Source organism: Dipodomys ordii, unplaced genomic scaffold (genome assembly GCF_000151885.1).
Source record: "Dipodomys ordii isolate 6190 unplaced genomic scaffold, Dord_2.0 Scaffold7, whole genome shotgun sequence".
NCBI lineage: Eukaryota > Metazoa > Chordata > Mammalia > Rodentia > Heteromyidae > Dipodomys > Dipodomys ordii.
Window position 1 is genome coordinate 21,973,366 of NW_012267223.1, and position 21,709 is coordinate 21,995,074.

General features: G+C 41.6%; 2 protein-coding genes across 2 annotated transcripts in view; both read right to left on the reverse strand.

The window, feature by feature from the left end:
- Nucleotides 1–2,131, reverse strand: part of Krt23 (keratin 23, type I) — a 22,959-nt gene extending 20,828 nt beyond the window's left edge. The window contains exon 1 of the mRNA XM_013037222.1: nt 1,736–2,131. Within this exon, the coding sequence (XP_012892676.1) occupies nt 1,736–2,131 (396 nt within the window). The remainder of the gene's footprint in view (nt 1–1,735) is intronic.
- An 18,996-nt stretch (nt 2,132–21,127) lies between these two features.
- The window catches only part of Krt39 (keratin 39, type I), a 6,698-nt gene continuing 6,116 nt past the window's right edge, over nt 21,128–21,709 (reverse strand). The window contains exon 7 of the mRNA XM_013037232.1: nt 21,128–21,389. Coding sequence (XP_012892686.1) covers nt 21,128–21,389 — 262 coding nt within the window. The remainder of the gene's footprint in view (nt 21,390–21,709) is intronic.

Consider the following 21,709-nt stretch of genomic DNA (forward strand, 5'->3'; position numbering starts at 1 on the left):
CAGAGGAGTTACAATTACATGGGCAAGATAATGAGTACATTTCTTATCAAGCATTGTAGCCTCCTCCTTTGTTTCCCCTTCCCATCCCTTCCCATCCTCTTGCTCCCCTCCGGCTCCCCCACCCAATCCTCCCCCACGGCCCCTCCCTGCACGAAAGTTGTAAAGTTCATTTTTGACATAACGACTTGTACATCTCATTGTTGCAATGGGTCCACCTGTATCCCTATTTAAACCATTTGTTTTTCCCTTTCCCCTCCACAAATTATACCGACTTGTTAAGAATTAAATCAGATGATACAATGACAGTTCTGTCACTGTAGAAACCTCTTATCACAGATACCTGACTCGACGTCTGGCATACAAGAAACACAAGAAATGCTCAATAATGATTTTCTCCTTCTTTACTTCCCTCTTCCTTCCCTTCCCTCTTTTTTCCTTTCCTCTTTCTTTCCCTCTTCCCTTTCCTCTTTCCTTCCCTTCCCTCTTTCCTTCCCTTCCCTCTTTCCTTCCTTTCTCTCTTCCCTTCCCTCTTCCCTTCCCTTTTCCCTTCCCTTCCCTCTTCTACTAGTGAATACATTATTTGATCAAGTATAACCTTGTATTTCTTTGGGGAGTCAAGCATCTTTTTCCCTCCATTTCTAAAACCAAAGCAACTTAAATGCAAAACCACAGTGAGGATGTTGAGTCACCTTGTTTTTTTTCATAAAGACAACCATGCACTATGTAGTTAAGGTAATTACATACTCAGTTATTAGGCCGATTATTCAATAATTAGGGTTCATTACAAGGACAGATTTATACTATCTTGATTGGTCTTTTCTACCTTCAACCAAGAATGACGAGTATTGTGAAATAATACGGCATAAATATTGAGAGCCTAGGATGCCCTTTTTAGGGGAGGGTAACTCATGATCTTACAGGGATTTTCTGAGACTACTTTACATGAGGGAAAGTATAGGGATTTTTTTAAAATAGATAATAAAATAACCAAGCTCCCTCTGCTTACAGCTAGATGTCCCAGAAGGTACACACTTGGCATTTTAGATGTTCGATTGATAAGTTATTTATTTTCCAAAACATGTCTCTGCAAACCATCCTAACTCACACATGTTCAAATCTGGGTTCTTCCTATTATTTTTCCTAGTAATATGCCATTTTTACTTTTTCTTTTAGCAGCTCCCAAGAAGGAGTATCCAGAGATGTCACAAGGATAAAGATCGGCTAGTAGAATGACAGATTTTAGGCTTGATCGCCACAGCAGTACAACGGAGCCTTTTGTTGATGGAGAGCCACACTGCTGCCAGGACCGTGAGGTGGAGCAGAACTGATGTAATGAGAAAGTAAATACTCTCTTGAGCCTGGTGTGCCCAGTATGCCACATGCATACCAGCTGCTACCATGGCTGTGACATTGTTGAATCAGTTAGTGATACTGCGCATTCCCTGGCTACCTCAACCTTTTAAAGATTTTTATTTTTTAGTTTATAGGAAAAAATAAATCAGAAAGGTTCACTCTTTAACAAAATAGCCTCTTACACTTATTATATTTTTGCCGCCTTCCTGTGCTACATGAATTATACAGATTTTCCTCAAGTGCATATTCAAGCAGTATTGAGAAGATATCCCCACATTATCTCTGTGAGCATTTACTGGTGGTTTTTGTGCTGCTCTTCCTCCCCCAGGGTCCCCCTGGTCATGTGACTGCTGTGTGCACCTCAAGACCACTAGCGTCTTACCTGCTCTTGCAGGTGGCTGATGTTTTCCTCATATTGAGAATAATCTTTCCTGCTGCCAGTATCTCTCTGCTGATGCCATTGGAGGATGCGGCTTTCCAACTTCAAGTTGGCCTCCTCCAGAGCGTGCACCTTGTCCAGGTAGGTTGCCAGGCGGTCATTGAGATTCTGCATGGTGGCTTTTCCATCCCCACTTAGGAGGGAACCACCTCTTTCGGACCCCCAAGACCCTCGAGGGGGTAGGCAGCTTGGTCTGGTGGAGGAGAGGGAGATGCGAACCCCTCCAGCACCTCCATGGACGCTGGGGGCCCGGGGGAAGCTCCCTGGCTGGCCCCAGTTGCCTCTGATCCCATGGAGGGAGGCTGAATGGTTCTGGCTAAAGCTACGGCTGGAGCTCATGGTCCCATCTGTGTTCAGGACAGGGCCAGGCTCTGTTCTGCTCCCCTGCCTGCTACGACACTGAGCCTCTCTGGACTGCTCTGAATGGTTTTTATGCCCTTTGTTGTGGGAGTTTCCTTCTCTGACAACTGTACCAACAAGATCCTATCATTGTGCAATGTATGTTTCCTCTTGGTCAATCCCAAAGTGCCCCTGGGCCAAGATGCACTGTTGTTGTTTAGAACCACATCAATATGCCACTTTGCTTCCTCCCTTCCATTGCCAACTGGAGGCGTAGCTCACTACATTGGGCTAGTAGGAGTCTCAGGTATCCTTCTAATCTCTCAGTGGAATTTTTCTATTGTCTAATTATTTTTTGAGAAAGGGTCAGATTAGAGTCTACACTAAAGGTATTGCATACAGTGCAGATTTTCTTTTTTAAAAGCAGACATTAAGTATACACAACATAGACACACAGACACAAACAGGCGCACACAAACACACACATTTTAAAGCAAGAGTGAGAGGGATATATAAAGGGTGAATCAGAGCAGTATCTTAGATCCTAGAAGAAAGCTTACTCTGGGCGCTTGAAGGAAACCAAGAGGACTATAAATATCTGATTCTTCTGTGGCCATCCCCATGTGATGGAAAGTAATTTCAGAGGAATTGCTCTTCAGAACAAACCCTCAATTACACTTGTAATTAATTAATGAATGACTGAGCCTTCTGCTTCCATGTTGCCTTTTATCCTGGCACACGCCAAAACCAAACAACTCTGCCTGCACCCAGGACTTCCCTTGACCTTGGGGAAGGACATAGTCCTTGCTCACTGCCCAGCAGTCCCAGCCCTCCCTGGCTGAGCTCTGGGACGGCTGCCTTCTGACGGCTGTCTGTGACCTGTAGCAGGGACAGCAGAGAAACAGGAAGTGTGCTGTGGTCTTCAACATGCTTGATTGAATTCACTACTTTGTCTGCCAGGGTAATAGGAATGAATGAGGATGTAGTTTGAGGTTGCTTGTTACTTGATTTATAGGGAACTTAGAATTAAAATGTCAGAATCAGAAAAGACTTTCCTGGGTCAATACTGCTAATCTACAGATAGGGAAGACTGAGGCCTGTCCGGGGGTGGTGGTGTAGGGTGGGAGGGAGAGAGGGAAGGAGAGAGAATAAGAAAGCAAGTAGAGAGAGAGAAAAAAAGAGAGACAGACAGAGACAGGGAGACAGAGAGAGACAGAGAGAGAGAATTTTGATTTTCATTTAGGCCCTTGGATACTATCTTCCTGCCTCTGTTAGGAGGGTGAGCTATGAGTTATAGAGCCAGGGAACAGGAAAAAGCATATCTCTTGACAGAGGACCAGCCATGCACAATGGCCTGCCTCTTACTAATTACAAGTGAAACCATTGGAGCACACAAATTGTTCCTCCTGTCCCAAGACCACAATGAGCAAGGAAAGTTCTCTGTTTTCTTTACCTCACCATGGTGTCCAGGCTAGAGCAGAAAGTCATGTTCTGAGGATGATGTATGTGGTTCCTGGTCACTGCTCTGACTCGAGGTTGGGTTTGGCTCTGGTTTCAGTTGACATGGACCCAGAAGAAGGAGGTGAGTGGCCATGGTTGTATGTACATACAAAGGCCAGGCTCTTTCCCTGAACTTGCTCATCCCAGTCTACAATGGAACTCCTCAAGTCCCTGTTCATGTCAGGTGTTGAGAGGTGTGATTTATCAGCCCCATACCTTGAACCTGTGTCTCATTTTACATCAGGGTAGAGGAAGTTGTCGATTTATAAATTAACCTTGAGCACAGTGTTTCTTGTATCATATTGGGGGGCGGGAATCAAAGTGGGGATAATTGGTAATGAAATGTGAGAGCATCGGAGGAAATAATCTGTGTTGGAATTGTCATATAGTGCTTTTCCTCATGACTTCTAGTGCAAGTGGGAGGGGGCTCCATTAAGTTTTAAAATAAATGATGACTTATGGTAAAAATGGTAATAGACTCATTAAAAATAAATTAATATATAAAACTGTAAGAAAGAGGATTACAAAAAAGGACAACTCAATCCCACAACATAGACATAACCTTTGGTAACATTTGGTGAACATCCTTTCAGATACTTCCTATGTGTATAAATTAAAAATATACGTGGAGAGACCAAAGGAAGAGGTAACATTGTCCAAAGAAAGAAAGCTACTCATTTCCTGACTTATGAAATGGTAACCCCTCTGTACAACACCTTTGCAATAATGGTAACATATTTTAAAAATAAAAATAAAAAACATATAGATGGCTAAATTAATTTTAGAAAAGTGAGTTATATTTCTTAATGTTTTTTTAAAAACTTGCTAGACAAGTACTTCACCACTTGAGCCATGTCCCCAGTTCTTTTGCTTTTCAGGTTTTTTTTTTCCCCAAGATGGGGCTTCATATTAACTTTGTCTTGGACTGAGATCCTCTTGTCTTTACCACTTATGATAAAGTATGCAACCATGCTTAGCTTGCTTTTTGAGATAGGGTTTAGCTAATTTTTGCCTGGACTGGCTTTGAACTATATGAGCCTCTTGTCTTTGCTGGCTAGGTCACCATATTATTATTATTATTGTTAGCTCTTAGCTGTTAGCTGTACTGGATTTGAACTTAGGACCTTGTCTTTGCGAGGTAGATACTTTATCAACTGAGCTATGTTCCAAGTACTCTTCGCTTTGGTTGTTTTTGAGATAAGGTTTCATGTATGCCTGGACCAGCCTAGACTGAAATCTTCCTATTTACACTTCCAATAAGCTGAATTAACAGAATTAGAATCTATATCCATAAATAATTAAAATCTTTTAATTTAGTTCATATGACTATTAATTTTATTGAGAGGTCCTAGGGTTAGGCCAATAAAACACAATTATTTTTATTTCATCTTCATTATTATATATTTATTGTATAAATAAAGGTTTTCTTTGCTTCTCTCCCTGGAGTGGAGTTTTGTTTCACTTCTTTTCCCTTGGCTTCTCTCACCTTCCCTTGCCTTGCCTTGCCTTGCCTTGCCTCTCCTTCCCTTCCCTCTTCTCTTCTCTTCTCCCTTCTCTTCCCTTCCCTTCCCTTCCCTTGCCTTGCCTTGCCTTGCCTTGCCTTCCCTTTCTTTTCTTCTAGTGTAGCACTCCACAAATGATCTTTCCTGCTGTGTGAAGAACTGGTTTGGAGTGCTTAGTAGTCAGCAAATCTTTATCCACTTATGCTTTGAATTTAGGATTGCTAGTGATTTTGCACCATCATAAACAGAAAACTCCTTTCGCTTGCTGACAATGAAGTCATCATCATCTGAATGACATAGCATATTAGAGCCATGACCAGGCCTAAGCCTAAGAAGAATGGGTTGCTCTATCCCCTTGATCCTGGGAGTTGCACCTCATATATATATCATTCTCACTTTCTCAAAAGGGGCCCCTGCATCTTTCCAGCTTCCTTCCCAGCCCACACCAAGCCTTTCAGAGAGAGCGAGTGATGTGAGAGCTCTTTCAAAGGAGTGCCAGGACACTCTTGCCTTAGGCCTGGTTTTGGAAAGATCGTTGAGTCTTTTATTTGATTTTTGGCACTCTACCAGGGCCTGTTGGGGTGATTTTGTTCATTTAAGGTGACAGAAGAAAGGCAGATTCCCCACCAGTGGGTGGAGAATGCTATTATAAGACTGAGACGATTTCACTCTTTTCCTTTCTCATTTTTGTCATCTTAATCCAGGGAACAAGAGAGGGAGTCGAGCAAATCCCCTCTACAAAGGCCATTGTCACAGAGAATCCTTTAATTAGCTTGCGTGTTCACTTTAGTGCTCACTGGGCCTTAGGTTCTTTTTCTTTGGCCACAGAAGGAGACATTGTGGATAACTGGTATTGGTTGGCTGAAGCCTCAGCTCATGCAATCTGCTGAAACTGTGCTCTGGTAGGCTTTACCTTCATCCCAGTGGTTCATGTGGTGGCAAGACCAGAGGTGGAGGGCTGTAGGAGGCTCTCCCTCTACCCCATGATGCTTCCCTATTTCACAGTTGTTGATGCCTGAAATTCAACCATTACCTGTTTGAGTCACCAAAATATAATTCAAAACAAAACCTCAATACATCCTCCATTCACTCAGAACCACAGGCTTCATATTTCAAACATGTATCTTGCAAATTCTTATGTGTAGTGAGGTGAGAAGGATTGGGAGCTGGGAGCTGAACTTCCTTGTTTGTGGTTATCCTATCCAGCAACCTCCAGCTCTCTGGTTTCAATGTTCTCCACATGAAAATGAGATGGTGAATTATTTTCGCCGTAATTTACAGGGTTGTTGTGGGGAAGGAGAGGTAATGTCCCTACTAGAGCTTTGTCACCTACATACATGAGCTATGGCATGGGCATGCAATGTACATACATAGGTTTGTGATCTGTAGGTGCTGTGAACATATTTGGGCATGGGATGATGATGACAATAATGATGGTACTGACTGTAAATACTTCTGGTCTATCCTACAGTAAGGATATCAAGAATCTGAACAGGGAAGAGACCAGTGAAGTTGTCAGCAAGTCACAGGGGTAGATTAGAAAGCCTAGGGAAAAATGTATACATCAGCCTCTAAGGGAATTCACAGAAAAACTTTAACTTCAGAAATTTACATTTTGTAAATAGTCATTAAAGATCCTAAGTCTTATCATTCCCATTGCTGAAGGCCTGGTCATCAGACTTCAGCTCAGATTCCTGACTCTGGCATCAAGCTCTTAGTGCTCAGTGTCTGTGACTGAGAGCTGAGATTAAACTGCACTCTGAGTAAATAATATAATGTATCAGAGAAGTAATAGAATTGAAGTTAAAGCCTGAAAACATAATGAAATGATAAAGGAGATGGAAATGCTACTTCTTCTAACTTGATCACGACACATTATATACATATTTAAATACTAGCCGGTGTTGGTGGCTCACACCTGTAATCCTAGCTAGGCAGGAGGCTGAAATCTGAGGATCATGGTTCAAATCCAGCCTGGGCAGGAAAGTTCCTGAGACTCTTATCTCCAATAAACCACCAGAAAACTGGAAGTGGTGCTGTGGCTCAAGTGGTAGAGCACTCACCTTGAACTGAAGAGCTGAGGGAGAGAGCCCAGGCCCAGAGTTCAAGCCCCATGACTGACATAAATAAACAAACAAACAAATAAATAAATACTACAAGAGTGCCACGCAAACATATACAATCATTATGTATTGATTAAGAAGGAAAAAACAGTTCTCTATCTTCCTTTGTTTTTTCCACTTTGGAACAGTCTGCTGTAGAGTTAATTTTTTTTTGTTTTGGTGGACACTGGAGCTTGAACTTGGAGCCAGGGTGATGTCCTTGAATTCTTTTGCTCACAGCTAGTGCTCTTCCATCTGAGCCACAGCTCCATTTCTGGCTTTTGGTGGTTTATTGGAGGTAAGCATTTCATGGACTTTTCCTGTCTGGGTTGGCTTTGAACCATGATCCCCAGATCTCAGCCTCCTGAGTAGCTAGCTGTGAGCCACCAGCCCCTGGTTTAGTTACCTGTTTTTTAAATATTATTATTATTACAAAGGTGATATACAGAGGGGTTACAGTTAAATAAGTCAGGTAAAAAGTACATATCTTGTTGGACAATGTCACCTCTTCCCTCTCTGTTACCTATGTTTTTTTAGGAGATTTTAAACTTACAGAATTTACTTGAGGATACTTGGTTCCTTTTATATTCTCATTTTGATGTAAATATCCTGAAAATAATTTCCAACTTCATTATTTTGGTATATCTTATTCTGATACTTACCATGTTATCTTTTTAAAGTTGTTTTTATTTTGAGATGGGCTTTCCACTTAACGAAGTTGCTTGAATATTCTCTGTATGATGTTGTATTATAAATAGGCTTTAGAGTAGGGTAACGCAGTCACATAGCTCTTCCTTGAAGAAGGAAGGCTTGAATTTGCTCTATTTTCTCAGTACATGTGAAAGCTATTTCTGCATGCCTTCTGTTCCACTCTACCCCCTTTCCTTCACTCTCATCTCTATATTGTATTCATTTCCCAGAGACAAAGTTCTTTCCTCTCTCTCCGAATAGTAGGAGTCAGAGGAGAGGAGTCCAAATTCATAGGATCAGTTGTCCTTTCTCTTGCACACTGAGCTGTTAATGGATCTGCTAGGGAATAAGTTCATACGCTGTGTATAACATAGGGAGAGGTGGGAAAGAAGAGGCAAGTTTGCAAGATGTTAAAAGTGCAAAATCTGGAATCCCACAGGCCCCTGATTAGAATTCTGACCTTAGTACTATTTGTTTGATCCTGGTAAGTTATGAGCTTCTGTTGACTTGTGTTTCTTGTCTGTGAAATGAGTAGTTATGTAGAACACATACGTAGAGAACACTTAACCATTTGGTGCATAGTAAGTGCTCAGTAATTGTTAATTGTTGTTATGATTGCTATAAAAAGATGACCCCTGGAGGTTATGGAGCATGTTTACACCTTCAAACTATTAGTTAAGGTATAGCCTTAAACATCTTCCATCCTTATATCAGCTTTGTGCCCTGAGGCTTGAAGTACAGCATGGAAACTTGACTTGTTGGTGGACTTAAGCACAGATGACTTTCATCATTGTACATGTAAGTCTCCAGTTTGAGTCTTAAGTATTTTACAGATATAATATATAGTTCTTCCTTTCCTTCTCCCTCCCTCTCTTTACATTGTTGTAAGTTGCATAATGGCCTTGCCAAATATATCTATATCCTAATAACTAGAACCTGTGTGTATGTGGCAAAGGGGAATTAAGGCTGAAAATAAATTATAGTTGCTAATCAATGGTCTTAAAGTAGGATATGGCTAGTGTAGGTGGGCTCAGTATAATCTTAAGAGTTTGAATTCAGGGTTGTGTGGTTCCTAGAAGTGCGCTGATGAGTAGAAGGAAGTAGAGGAGTAAATTAGTGGATGGTAGAGAGGTGATGTAGTGAATACAAAGTTCAGACTGATAAGACTGCTCACTCTGGAAGAGGACATAAAGGCCAAGGGATGTGAACCATCCCTTTAGAAGTTGGAAAAGGTGAGGAACTGGCTTCTCACCTATGGCCTCCAGGGAGGAACTTGGCTCTGCTAATGTCTGATTTTAGCCCCTATGAGACCCATGTTAAACTTCTGAAATAGAACTGTAAGGTAATACATTTGTGTGATTTTGAACCACTAAGTTCAAATAGAGAATTGGGCTGTGTGTGTGTGTGTGTGTGTGTGTGTGTGTGTGTGTGTGTGTGTAATAAATGAGTTCCAAAAATTGATTTTTGCTGAAGGTTAAGGTGAATAAAGTATTTTTCATATTATTTTGGAACATTTTTAGTACACGTATGATTTTATTAGCACAACAGGAAAGTAGTTACGGTGATGGTAGTTGCTAAACACTAAATTCACCAGCTTAGAGGCACTTTTAGTGTTGGCAAATTTCTATAAGACTTCAGAGAACTGTAGAATTTTAAATTGGAATTTGCTTTTTATTAACAAGGATAAAATTGCATAGGATCAAAGTTGTCCCTGATTCTGGGATAACCAGGTACCATAGTTTTTTTAATGAATGGCCTGTCATCATTTCACTCAAGTAGAACAGAATGTCTGGTAACACTAGATCGCAGTGGCCTCATCCAATGCCCTTGTTACAGACCCCTCTCTTCTGGGTAGTCAACAGTGTTCAGGTGGCCCTGGCCAAGAGGAAGTGTCTCTAGAGGAGTTCTAGAGCTATGGATAAAGGGTAAGATTAGAATGAGATAGACTTGGGTCATAAGGGAAAGATGTATATTCAGTTCTGTCCTAATGACCTGTTGTTTGGAGCTTGTTCTGTGGCCACTGGCACATACTGCTACTGTTTTTCTTCCTTACACTGTCCCTCCAGAGTCTCTCCTAAATCCACAGACAACATCTCCTACCTAGACTATCCTAACCTAATACATTTGCTCTCACTTCTGATGATTACCCTCACCCTCCAATTTAGCCTCTCTTCAAGGAGTTCTAGGGGGTGGATTTTGGATATCCCATCCCATTCACCTTTGTAGTCTGTTATTCACCAGATAGATCAGAACCAGACATATCCCCTGCAGAAAAGAAACTTTTTGGCAACTGGAAATTGCTTATAAAGCCTCAAGTTGTCCACTAGAAAGTTGGTTATGTGCAAACCATTGTTTCAGCTCTGTACTTGCTGTGACTATGAGCAGGATTATAAATGGGACCTTCCCTTTCCGATTCTCCAGTTAAGACTTCTTCATTTCATATTAGTAGAACAAAGCCACATGGTGCCAATATCCAAGAAGGAACTTCACACAACCACATGACTGTCGCAGTTAGAATGAGATGAGACACCTACTGCCTAATGAGGTCATCTAGTCTCCCAGAGCACAGCTTCATGAGGGTGACACTCAGGCGTGCAGCGATCCTAGTCATTTATGTCTGTTCTTAGACTATGTTTATTAGTGCAACAAACCCAAAGGGATTCTCAGGAGCTGACTCAATAACTTACCATTTTAGTGCTGGATAAATGAGCTAGAATTTAGACTTAATGATGCTGAAGAATCCATTTTGCAACTATAGAGTTTCAATCAGCAAATCAGAACACCTTCTTCATTGGATCTGAGAATCAGGGAAACCAGGTTGAAGCATGGAACCTAGACTAGAAATGGCCTTGACTCTCCATTGTGCTTCATGTCTGTGCCTAGCCTCACTCCTTCCTGCATTGGACTATATAGAAACATTGTTGAGTGGTTGGTTTAGGGCTCACATTCAACTTCATAACAAACATTATTTCTTGAACTCTTTGCGTCTTTGAATAGGCCATGTTGTCAAATGTGAGCAAGCACGTGAAAAGGTTGGGCATTTGGTAGATAGAAGATAGGAATTTGTTCAATTTTGTGTATGTGTGTGCCCACCAGGAATGGGGCTTGAACTCAGGACTTTGAGCTCTTGCTTAGCCTTTTCCACACAAGACTGGTACTCTACCATTTGAGTGACACCTCCATTTCTGGCCTTTTGATGTTTAATTGAAGATACAGAGTCTCTCAGATTTGTCTGCCAGGCTAGTGTTGAACTGCAATTCTCAGATTTCAGCTTTCTGAGTAGCTAGGATTACAGGTGTGAGCCACCAGAGTGTAGCAGAGTTTGTTCAGATATTGTCTTTTCACTTTACTGTGTCTCATTGAGCAAGTTTCTTCAATTCTGCAAGTCTTGACACCATTGTTAGTAAAGTAAGAATCATAATAGTATTATGAGGAAACGCTCAGTGAAAACTGAGATGATACATGGGCAGTGCTTGGTTTAATGTCGTAATAGTCAATGAACTTATAACTGAATAGAACTCTAACTCTTCTTGTATTTTTGGCTTTAGGAGGCACTGTGGCTTCTGTGCCTATCTTGTCATTTTGATTCTGTGTTGGCTGCCCTCTGTTAACTTGGAGAGTGTTCCAGAAACCTTCTGCTGTTTTCTCTACTGCCCACAAGACCTGGCTTCAGGCATCATGAAGGACAAGGATAGCACATTATAGTGGGAGGAAGGCCAGCAGTCCTACCCGGAATTTCACAAAAGTGATCCAACTTACAAGGCTGACTTCAAGCTTGTCATTCTCTTCCTCTTGGGACACCATCACAAAAATGTGAAGGTTGATATATCATAAAGACGTCACATCTAATTGAGTTCTACAATGGTCTGGGTATGGAAGAATTGGACCCATGATCAGAAGAGTTATCATTTTGGGCCATTGTAAGACTCCATTGTCTATTAAAAAAGAAAGGTTCCATCATTAAGCCAGAACTTTCATTAGTTATTAGGATGGTTTTGCATGACTGCTCTCTTGTTGATTAGCTTGAGTGAAAGAGTTCATTAACACCAGTGTGATTGTTTTGCCTATTGAAGGTAAGCTTCTCAAAACAGCATAATTAGAGCTTAAAACATTCCTGTGTCAGGCATCCTCTCAGAGCTTTGCCTGAATTAATTAACATCAGCATCTCAGCCCTAGGAAATAGATGCTATCCATAGCCCCATTTTATAGATCAGAATGTAGAGCTAGAGAGATTAAGTAACTTGCACAAGATGTCACAGCTAGAAATTAGACTGATCTAGATTCAAGTTTTTGTTCTCAATCAGTACATGATTCTGCTTCTTTTAAAGCATACATTTTGAGGCAAGTTCTTGCTATGTAGCTCAGTCTGACATCAAAAGCTCAAATGTTTCCTATCATAGCTGGGATTATAGGTGGGAACTACCATGTCTGTGCTTCTGCTTCTTGACCAGAAACAATGAAATCTAGCTTTTCCTAGTTCTGGATTTTCTCCATCACTTGTTCTAGATTTTCAGCCTAGTCTTCTTTTGTCTTTCAAGCTACAGTGTCCTCTGGACTAGTTTACAGTTTTAATCTCTTTCCATTGTAAGACTTCTCTGCAACCAGAGGTTATCTTGGGGTTTGAACTCCTGGCTTAGATGCTGTCCCTGAGCTTTCTGTGCTACCACTTGAGTCATAGCATTCCACTTCTGGCTTTTTTTAATAGTTAATTGGGAGGTAAGAGTGTCATGGACATTCCTGATCAATCTGGCTTTGAACTGCCATCTTCAGATCTCAGCCTCCTGAGTAGGTAGGATTATAGGTGTGAGACACCAGTGCCTAGCTGACTCAGTTATTTTTAACTTGTGGGTCAGTGGCAAACAAGTTGATAAATACTTATCCCAATGATGCACAGAGAAGACCTTTGTTTTGTACATTTGAGGGTAGTTCCATATAACTAAGTACACAGAGTGAGGGAAATGTAGCCTAAAGTCTCTTTCTATATCTTCTGGGTCAGTGGATTTAATGCCTTCTCCAAGGGCCGCAGATACTAAATGGCTAGTACAGCCATGTTCAGGGTGACCCTCAAGCACTTGCTGGACCTGCTGGGCCACCATAAAGAGCTGTGATGGCAAAGATCTTACTATTTTTTTCATTGTTGTTGTTCTGAGTAGGACACAGATAAGGGAACCCCAAACCTGCTGTCTTCCTAGAAAATGATGGCTTAGATCTTTTCTCCAGGTTAGCACCAGACAGAGAGGGAGGAAGAGAGAGAGAGGTTAAGACTGAGTAAAAAGGGGAGGGAGGGGAGGGAGAAAGAGGAGTGAGAGGGAAAACAAAACGCAGTGATCGACACCTTTATGGAGATGTTTAGAAACATTGGCATTTTACATTTTTTTTAAAGAAAAATGTTCATATAAGTGGTCTCTTATGGCTTAAAAAGCATTGCCCCCCCTCCTGGGGGGGGAGAGGCTGGGAAGGTGGCTCGGTGGTAGAGCGCTTGCCTCCCATGCATGAGGCCCTGGGTTTGATTCCTCAGGACCACAAAAACAGAAAAGGCCAGAAGTGGTGTTATGGCTCAAGTGGAAGAGTGCTAGCCTTGAGCAAAAGCAGCTCAGGGACAGTACCCAGGCCCTGAGTTCAAGCCCCAGGACCAGAAAAAATAATTGCCCAAGCAAACCCTCCAAGTATGATGTTCAACCTGAAAAGGATCACTCCAAGGAACACAGACTTTTCAATGTTGCCAAATAGGGCTGTTACTAGGGTGCGTGGGTTGCTCTCAGGAAGCTTGTGAATCAGACATGAACACGCTGACCAGATATTTCTAGCCAGCTGAGGAGCCAAAGGATTCATTTCCTATAAAAAGACATTTGATTATAGTGTTGAAACGATGAGTGCATTCCAGACTTGCTTGTGCTAATACTGACCCTGCAGCTCCGTGTCGGGAATACCCATTGCCTCATCCACACACATTCTCTCTCCTCTGCTCAACTAGCACATGGATGGAGCTACTCTCTTCTCTCTGGGAGATTTTCTTTTCCTCCTGAATTTTAATATCCTTGTTTTCCTTTAAAGAGGACATTTACCTTTACCATATTTTAACTTTAATTTCAAACAAAAGAGCAGAGAATAGGATAAGCCTGTTTAGGCAATAGGGTCATTTCTGCCTAGTGTCAGATACATTTCTCCATTGTTTGAGAAATGAAAATTATAGAAATTGATTACAAAAGCAGATAGTGTCTAAAACCTCCTAAGGATCTAACTAGGCCAAATACTGGTACTCATGCCTGTAATCCTGCCTACTCAGGAGGCTGAGATCTGATTGAGGTTTGAAGCCAACCTGGGCAGGAAAGTCTATGAGATTCTTATCTCCAATTAACTACCAAAAATCTGGAAGTAGAGCTCTAGCTCGAGTGGTAGGATCTGTAGCCTTGAGCAAAAAAAGAAAACATAAAAGTTAACACCCAGGTCCTGAGTTCCAGCACTAATACTGGCACTAAAAATAAAAAATCTCATTGGCACCATCTTATTGCTTTTAAAAAACACCTTGGTGGATATTATTCCTTGCATCATTTTCTATTTATTAGTATAGAAGACTAGACACAAGGTGAGTCATATTACATCAGCAAAGATATTAAACCAAGGGAATTAAAACTGGAGAGTCTGTGCTGTTCACAAAGGGCTCAAGCACAGAGGAGACAAAGATGATGCCCTTGAGAACTAGAACCCAAAGTCATTGTCTTGTAGTTAGTCCAGGGCTGGTTCCATCATAACCATTGCACTGCTGCCCATGACAGAGGGCAGGGATGAGGGGTAGAAGAACACATGCTGGATTTCTCATTGGCCATGGCCATGGACTGGGTCACCTTTCTTTCTGGGCTTAGTTTCTTTTCTTTCTTTTTCTTTTTTAGTCCGGGCATGCGGCCTGATCTCTGGGCCTGGGTGCTGTCCCTCAGCTCTTCAGCTCAAAGCTAGTGCTCTGCCACTTTAGCCACAGCGCCACTTCCAGCTTTTTTCTGTGTATGTGGTACTGAGGAATTGAACCCATGGCCTCATGCATGCAAGGCAAGCACTCTACCACTAAGCTACCTTCCCAGCCTTGGGCTTAGTTTCTTGATCTTTGGTCCGAGAAAAGTGGCTAACTGCCAGCAAAATACCTTTCTAAAGCATTTCTGGAGAGCGTGGTAAGTGCTGATGGCATGAAGTCTCTGTGGATGGTTTTGCAGGAATAAATAACTTGAATGGACTACTTCGGAGGGTTGAAAACATCATTGCCACGGGGGGTTATTTCTAGTTTTGGAGATTATCTATCAGGAACTAAGGAAATCAAAGTAGTTGGAATTCAATATCCTTCTTATGGAGCCTTAATTGAGTCATTACACTCCTCTGTCCAGTGGTTTTCTCATTTCTCCCATGAGCTATTAAGAGTAGCTACCTCATGGTTCTGAAGTAATGATTACCTGAGTTCATAACTCTTAACCGAAATTATTGATAGTCATGAATGAGACTACTATTGGAATCTAAAAGAGTCACTCAGAAAGAAAGAGAATAGAGATGATGGATGCAGATGGCAGATGCATGTGGAATATCACAGCAAACCCATAGTAGTGGAAAATGAATGTGTTGTTTTTAAAATGATGGATCTAAAGATACTGAGCCATCCAGATTGGCAAGCTAAACATCCCTTATTATATTCTAAAGCAGTGGCTTTGAATTCAGTGCACACCTCAGCTGGAGGTTTTATTAAAATGGGTTAAACTAAGCATGATGGCCCATGCCTACAACCCCAGTGTTTGGAAAGCTAAGGCAGGAGGATTGTGAGTTGAGGTTAGCCTGGCTTGGATTGAAAACCCTACATGAGAAACCAACCAATTAAAAGTAATTTGGAGTCCCAGATCCCACACTTGTTCCACCTCTGGAGATTCTAATACAAAAGTCTGGGGTATGGCCCCCAGATCTGAATTTTATAAGCTCCCCTGCATTTGTGATTATAGGTGAACACATTAGGGAAATCCTGGAGAGATGTCATGTAAAGGGTTGGCACTAACTGAGGGCTTTCTCCACCCCCCCTCGCCCTCTCTCTCTCTCTCTCTCAGTACCAGAGCTTTTTGCTCAGGGCTGATTTTCTGCCACTTGAGCCTTGCTTCCACTTCCAGATTTTTGTTGGCTATTTGGAGACAAAATTCTTGAGAATTTGTCTGCCTGGGCTGACTCCAGCCACTAACCACATCTCTCAGATATCAGCCCCCTGAGTAGCTAGGATTATAGGCATGAACCACCAGTGCTTAGCCCTAACTGAACTCTCAAGGAGAAGTATCTAGACAGCAGTTGCTTGAGTTGACCCCAAGAGGCAAGAATGGGGAGGCTATGGGCCGGATGGTGGGGATTGGGTGGATGATGGGGAGGCAGTTAACAAATGAGAAGTGAAGAAGAGAGGCAGGCATATGGCTACCCCTGTTTAAACCATAAGTGATATCAGAGTGAGTCAGCATGAAGAAAGACAAAAATATAGAAAAATATGTGTAAATATATTCATTTGCATAGAAATGTGTTTATGGACCCTCTTAGTGAGAGACAGAGATAGGATTTGTAATCAGGCTCTAGAGACCTGGTGTTTTCAAGTGATTCATGATTGCCTTTCAAGCTGTGTTAAAATTTTATATGTGTGTTCAGCCATTAGAAAGAATAATATTTTGTCATTTACAGGGAAATGGATGGTCCTGGAACAAATTATGTCAGGTGAGATAAGCCAAACTCAGAGAGATAAATGGCATACATTTTCTCTCATATGCAGAAGCTAGATTTAAAATACACCAGGGCAGAGCATGATAAATCATACAGTACTCTAGGCATTCAGATACAGTGAGCCCAAAGGAGGATACTCTTAGGAGAGGAACAGAAAGGCGCAATGCCTATGTGTATCTGATCATACAAAATAATATTTATTGAAATGAACTCTAGGAAATAGAAACAAGAGGTTTTTTTTTCTTTTTGTTGTTTTTGTTTTGTTTTCTTTTTGTTCTGTTTGTTCATTTATATGTCTTTGGGAATGTAAGGGAGGCACAAAAATGGAGGGATGAAGGGTGAACAAATACAGCAATGGCACTCACTGGACACTATGTTGAAAATGAACTATACAACTTGTGGGTGGGGAATGGGAGGGAAAACCTGAGAGAACAAAGGAAGGGGTGACATTGTCCAAAAAGGAAAACTCCTACCAGGCGCTGGTGGCTCACACCTGTAATCCTAGCTACTCAGGAGGTGGAGAACTGAGGATTGCATTTGAAGCCAGCTTGGACAGAAAAGTCCCCATGAGGCTTTTATCTCCAGTTACCCACTCAAAAGTAGAACTGTGGTTTGAAGTGGTAGAGCACGAGCCTTGAGCAAAAGAGCTCAATGATAGTGCCCAGACTCTGAGTTCAAACCCCATGTCTGACAAAAGAAAAAAATACTTTTTACCTGACTTATGTAACTGTAACCCCTCTGCACATTAATGTTATAATAACAATAACAATTTTTAAAAGAAGAAAATATGCGTGTTCAATCTCTTCTTTCCTTACCATAACCCCCTTTCTGATCCAGCTGCTGAACTATATAAATCACCTCTAACTCTTTCCTGTGGCTGTAGTGGATACTGTTTTAGCTTTCTAATAAAATGCAGACTAAAAGGTTTCATCAAATGTATACAAGGTTTTTTATTTTCTTATACAAAGAAGACATGAGTAAAGTGTGCAGACCTTTGAGTGGCTAAATTCTCTCTTTATCTGCCTATCATAATCACTTAAAATATATATAGTTATTGTAAAGATGATGTACAGAAGGGTTAGAGTTGTATAAGTCAGGTATTAAGTAAATTTCTTTTTGAACAGTGTCACTCCCTCTCTAGCTCTTTCCTAGTTTTTCCCTCTGGTCTCAACCCACAAGTTGTATAGTTCATTTTCAACATAGTGTCTAGTGAGTACAACTGCTGCATTTGTTCACCTTCTGTCCCTCCATTTCTGTGCCCCCCCTTATCTTCCCAAAGACAGATAAACTAACAAGACAAAAAAAAGGTAAAGAAAACAAAAACAGCAACAAAGAAAAAAAAATCTTGTTTCCATTTCCTGGAGTTCATTTCAATAAATATTATTGTATAGGATCATATGCACATAGCTAATCTTCTAAGAATATCCTTCCTTGCTCTCACCATGTAAATGTCTAGAGACCTGTATAATTTATCATGTCCAAGTGTAGTTTTTTTGTTTTTTTTTTTTACTTTTACCATCCAGTGTGTTTGCTTGTAAATTTATAGGCACATTCTAGATACCACAAATGAGGGAAACAATGCAATCTATGTTAGTTGGAATCTGGATTACTTTGCTTAATATCATGAATGATTTTGCACCACTTGTAAGGAAATCGAAAGACTTAGAAACAATTGTATTAGAAAATGTTTATTCTGGAAGGCATGGGGATACTTTACTATGAAAGGGAGGAAGCTATCATTTCTTTCTTTCCCTTCTCCTTCTCCTCCTCCTCCTCCTCCTCCTCCTCCTCATTCTTCTTCCAGTGGTAGGGCTTGAACTCTGGGCCTAGGCACTGTCCCTGAGCTCTTTAGCTCAAGGTGAGCACTCTACGACTTGAGCCACAGTGCCACTTCTGGTTTTCTGGTGGTTTATTGGAGATAAGAGCTCACAAACTTTCCTGCCCAGGCTGAATTTGAACCAAGATACTCAGATCTCAGCCTCCTGAGCAGCAAAGATTACAGACATGAGCCACCAGCGCCCGGCAAAAGATACCTTCTTTCTGGGATAAATTGAGAACAGCATGCCTGTGTCAACCCAAGTTTCACTTTTCATCCACAGAGGCTCCTCAACCTCCAATCAAAAGCTCAGAGTGGTTTGAGCAGCTTTGACCTCTTCCACTTGTCTTCCCAGGTAGTATTGATGGCATGCACCAGGAAGGATCCACCCGCCCAGCGCTGAATCACACAGCAAATTGGAAAGGACGTATGTATGGCTTTTAATTGAATGACTAAGATGTGCTATCTACACTGCACCTTACTATGCCTTTTACAAAACCTTGCCATCTTTGTGATGCCATTTAGCCTTTCTGGCCACACATTAGGCAGGGCCAACGTTGTGGCATCTCTTTTACTCGAGCTCATACAGAGTCTGGGTTGAGACTCCCTTTCTTGAGGTTTCTGAGTCCAGGTTCTCGGCTCTGTCCGTATTTCCATGCTGCTGGCTGAGATAGTATGCAATCAGGTGCTGACTGGAGGTCCATAGATGAGGGAGGAAATTATGAGTAGGAAAGATGTTATTGCAGCCACCCTGCACTGCCCTTGCTTAGTGGAGGTCACTGTTTTGTTGGGAGCAAGTCAATTGCTGAGTTAAACCATGTGAGTTTCTTTGACATAGGCATCAAGAATCAACTGATAATCTGATATGTACCCTAAGAGTGAACATGCCTTCTTGAGTAGATGAGGGCATGATCACAGGATCATGTTTTTCTTTCCTCTTCCTGTCCCCAAATTAAACATTATTATGATGCTCTAATCATGACTGGACACCAAAATCCACGGAGAGGGGCTGGGAAGGTGGCTCAGTGGTAGAGCGCTTGCCTTGCATGCATGAGGCCCTGGGTTCGATTCCTCAGCACCACATAAGCAAAATGAAAAAAAAGCCAGAAGTGGCACTGTGGCTCAAGTAGTAGAGCGCTAGCCTTGAGCTGAAGAGCTGAGGGACAGTGCCCAGGCCCAGAGTTCAGGCCCCACGACTGGATCCAAAAAAAAAAAAAATCCACGGAGAAAGAACTTTAAAGTGAGATAATAATATCAAAATTGGGCCTGGGGTTGTAGCTGAATACAAAGCCTATATAAAAATCCCAATTATGGAATGCTTTTCCATGGACAAAGCTATATTATATAAGCAATTTTATTTTGATCTTTACAACCACCATGTGGAGAAGGCATAATCTCTGTTTAATCAATAAGGTAATTAATCAGACGAAGGCTAAATGTTTTGGTCAGAGTCATGGTTACACTTTGGGCCTTTGAGCTATATTTTGCTATTATTTATGCTTAGTAATAATTGTCTTGTAGGGAATGATTTACCTACTCTGTGACCTTAATAGGAAACTATGATAATAATTGGCATAAAAAATGTTGCTTGCTGACATTGGGACGGCTTCCTGCTTGCAAGTAGCCATTATTCACTATTGTTGTTCTGTGAAGGGTATGAAAATTAAGTCCAGTCCTCTTTGATGTATAGTTTGAAGCAAGAATCTAAGCTATTGTCACCCATCAGGGATTGTGTCTTGAGAATTCCAGATCAAGTTCCCATTCCCTAAGAAACAGAGAGAGAAATAGCAAACATTGAGTGAAAGGATACAGGATGGGCTGTGGCTTTCATATAATTTTGAAGAACTAGCCCTAGATTCCTCTTCCCCCCAACTATGTCTGATCCTCATAAAAAGTACTTGGAGATGAGCCTGGTAGTTCACATTTTTTGAGACACAAACATTAGCTAGACATATTGGTGGTACACACCTCTAATCTCAGCACTTGGGGATAGAAGAAGGAGAATCTAGGCCAGTCAGGGCTACCAAGACCCTGTCTTAAAAAAAATCAAAAGAAAACTGGAACATGGACATCTTCAAAAATGTCTTAGAGGGAGATAAAGTATGTTATTACAGGAAATAATCGAGACAGCAGAGTTGAACAGAATCCAGACTCATGATTTTCCGGTAACTTTTCCATAAACATGAAAGATTTTTCCCAATTTATTCTTTTGCCGGATAGATTTTATACCCAAAGAAGGTCAGAGCTTTTCACCTTCATGTGCTAATGTCCAAAAACAATACCAGAACTTGTCTGACTGGCTGTAAGGAAGCCCACAAGTAAACAAGACCTGAATAAACAAAAGAAAAAAACCTGCCTGTCCATCACCTGTCTAGTCAAGCAATGTAGGCCATCTTCCTGAACATTTACTAACCAGTTTCCATCCCTCTGACAAATGAAAAAATAATGTCGTTCCAGAGAAATGTCATTTATTGTTATACTGGTAAGAGCCACTTTGGAGGAAAGGAGCAGAATGAAAGACTGTCTACCTATCCATGGGGACCCACTGTAGTAGCAAGAAACTAAGTACCTTAAGGGACTGGGGGATTCTGAAACCTTTGTGGCAGGAGCATGTATTGGCCTCTCTGTCATGACTGTGGACCATTTTCATCACCTTGGAAGGTTAGGCTCTGGCAGATCTGGTGATGTAGCAAGGCTGCACGTGCTCATGAGATGAAATGACCTTCCCGTCCTTGATCTCCTTGGTGATGGTGTGTATTTTCACCAGGATCCGGGATGGGGGGCCGCAGGCTCTGCAGGGCTGGAGTAGTCCATGAGGAACTGAGGATGAATAAACTGGGGCAGCAGTGCACTCCACAGCTCTGGTCCTCTGGGACATATCTGCGGAAGGCTCACATTTGGTGGCACATGGCTTACAGGGAAACCTGAAGAGGGAAGAAAGATCAAACATGTGTGTGTGTGTGTGTGTGTGTGTGTGTGTGTGTGTGTGTGTGTGTTTGTCTGTCTGTCTGTCTGTTTGTCTGTTTTCAGCATTTATAACTCAGTCTGCATTTGTGCTATTATTTTGAGCAAACAATTACTTCAAGAGCTTGTTCTCTAAGTGAGTTCTTTTTTTTGGAGGGGGGGTCCAGTCGTGGCACCTGAACTCTGGGCCTGGGCGCTGTCCCTCAGCTCTTCAGCTCAAGGCTAGCGCTCTACCACTTGAGACACAGCGCCACTTCCGGCTTTTTTCTTTTTGCTTATG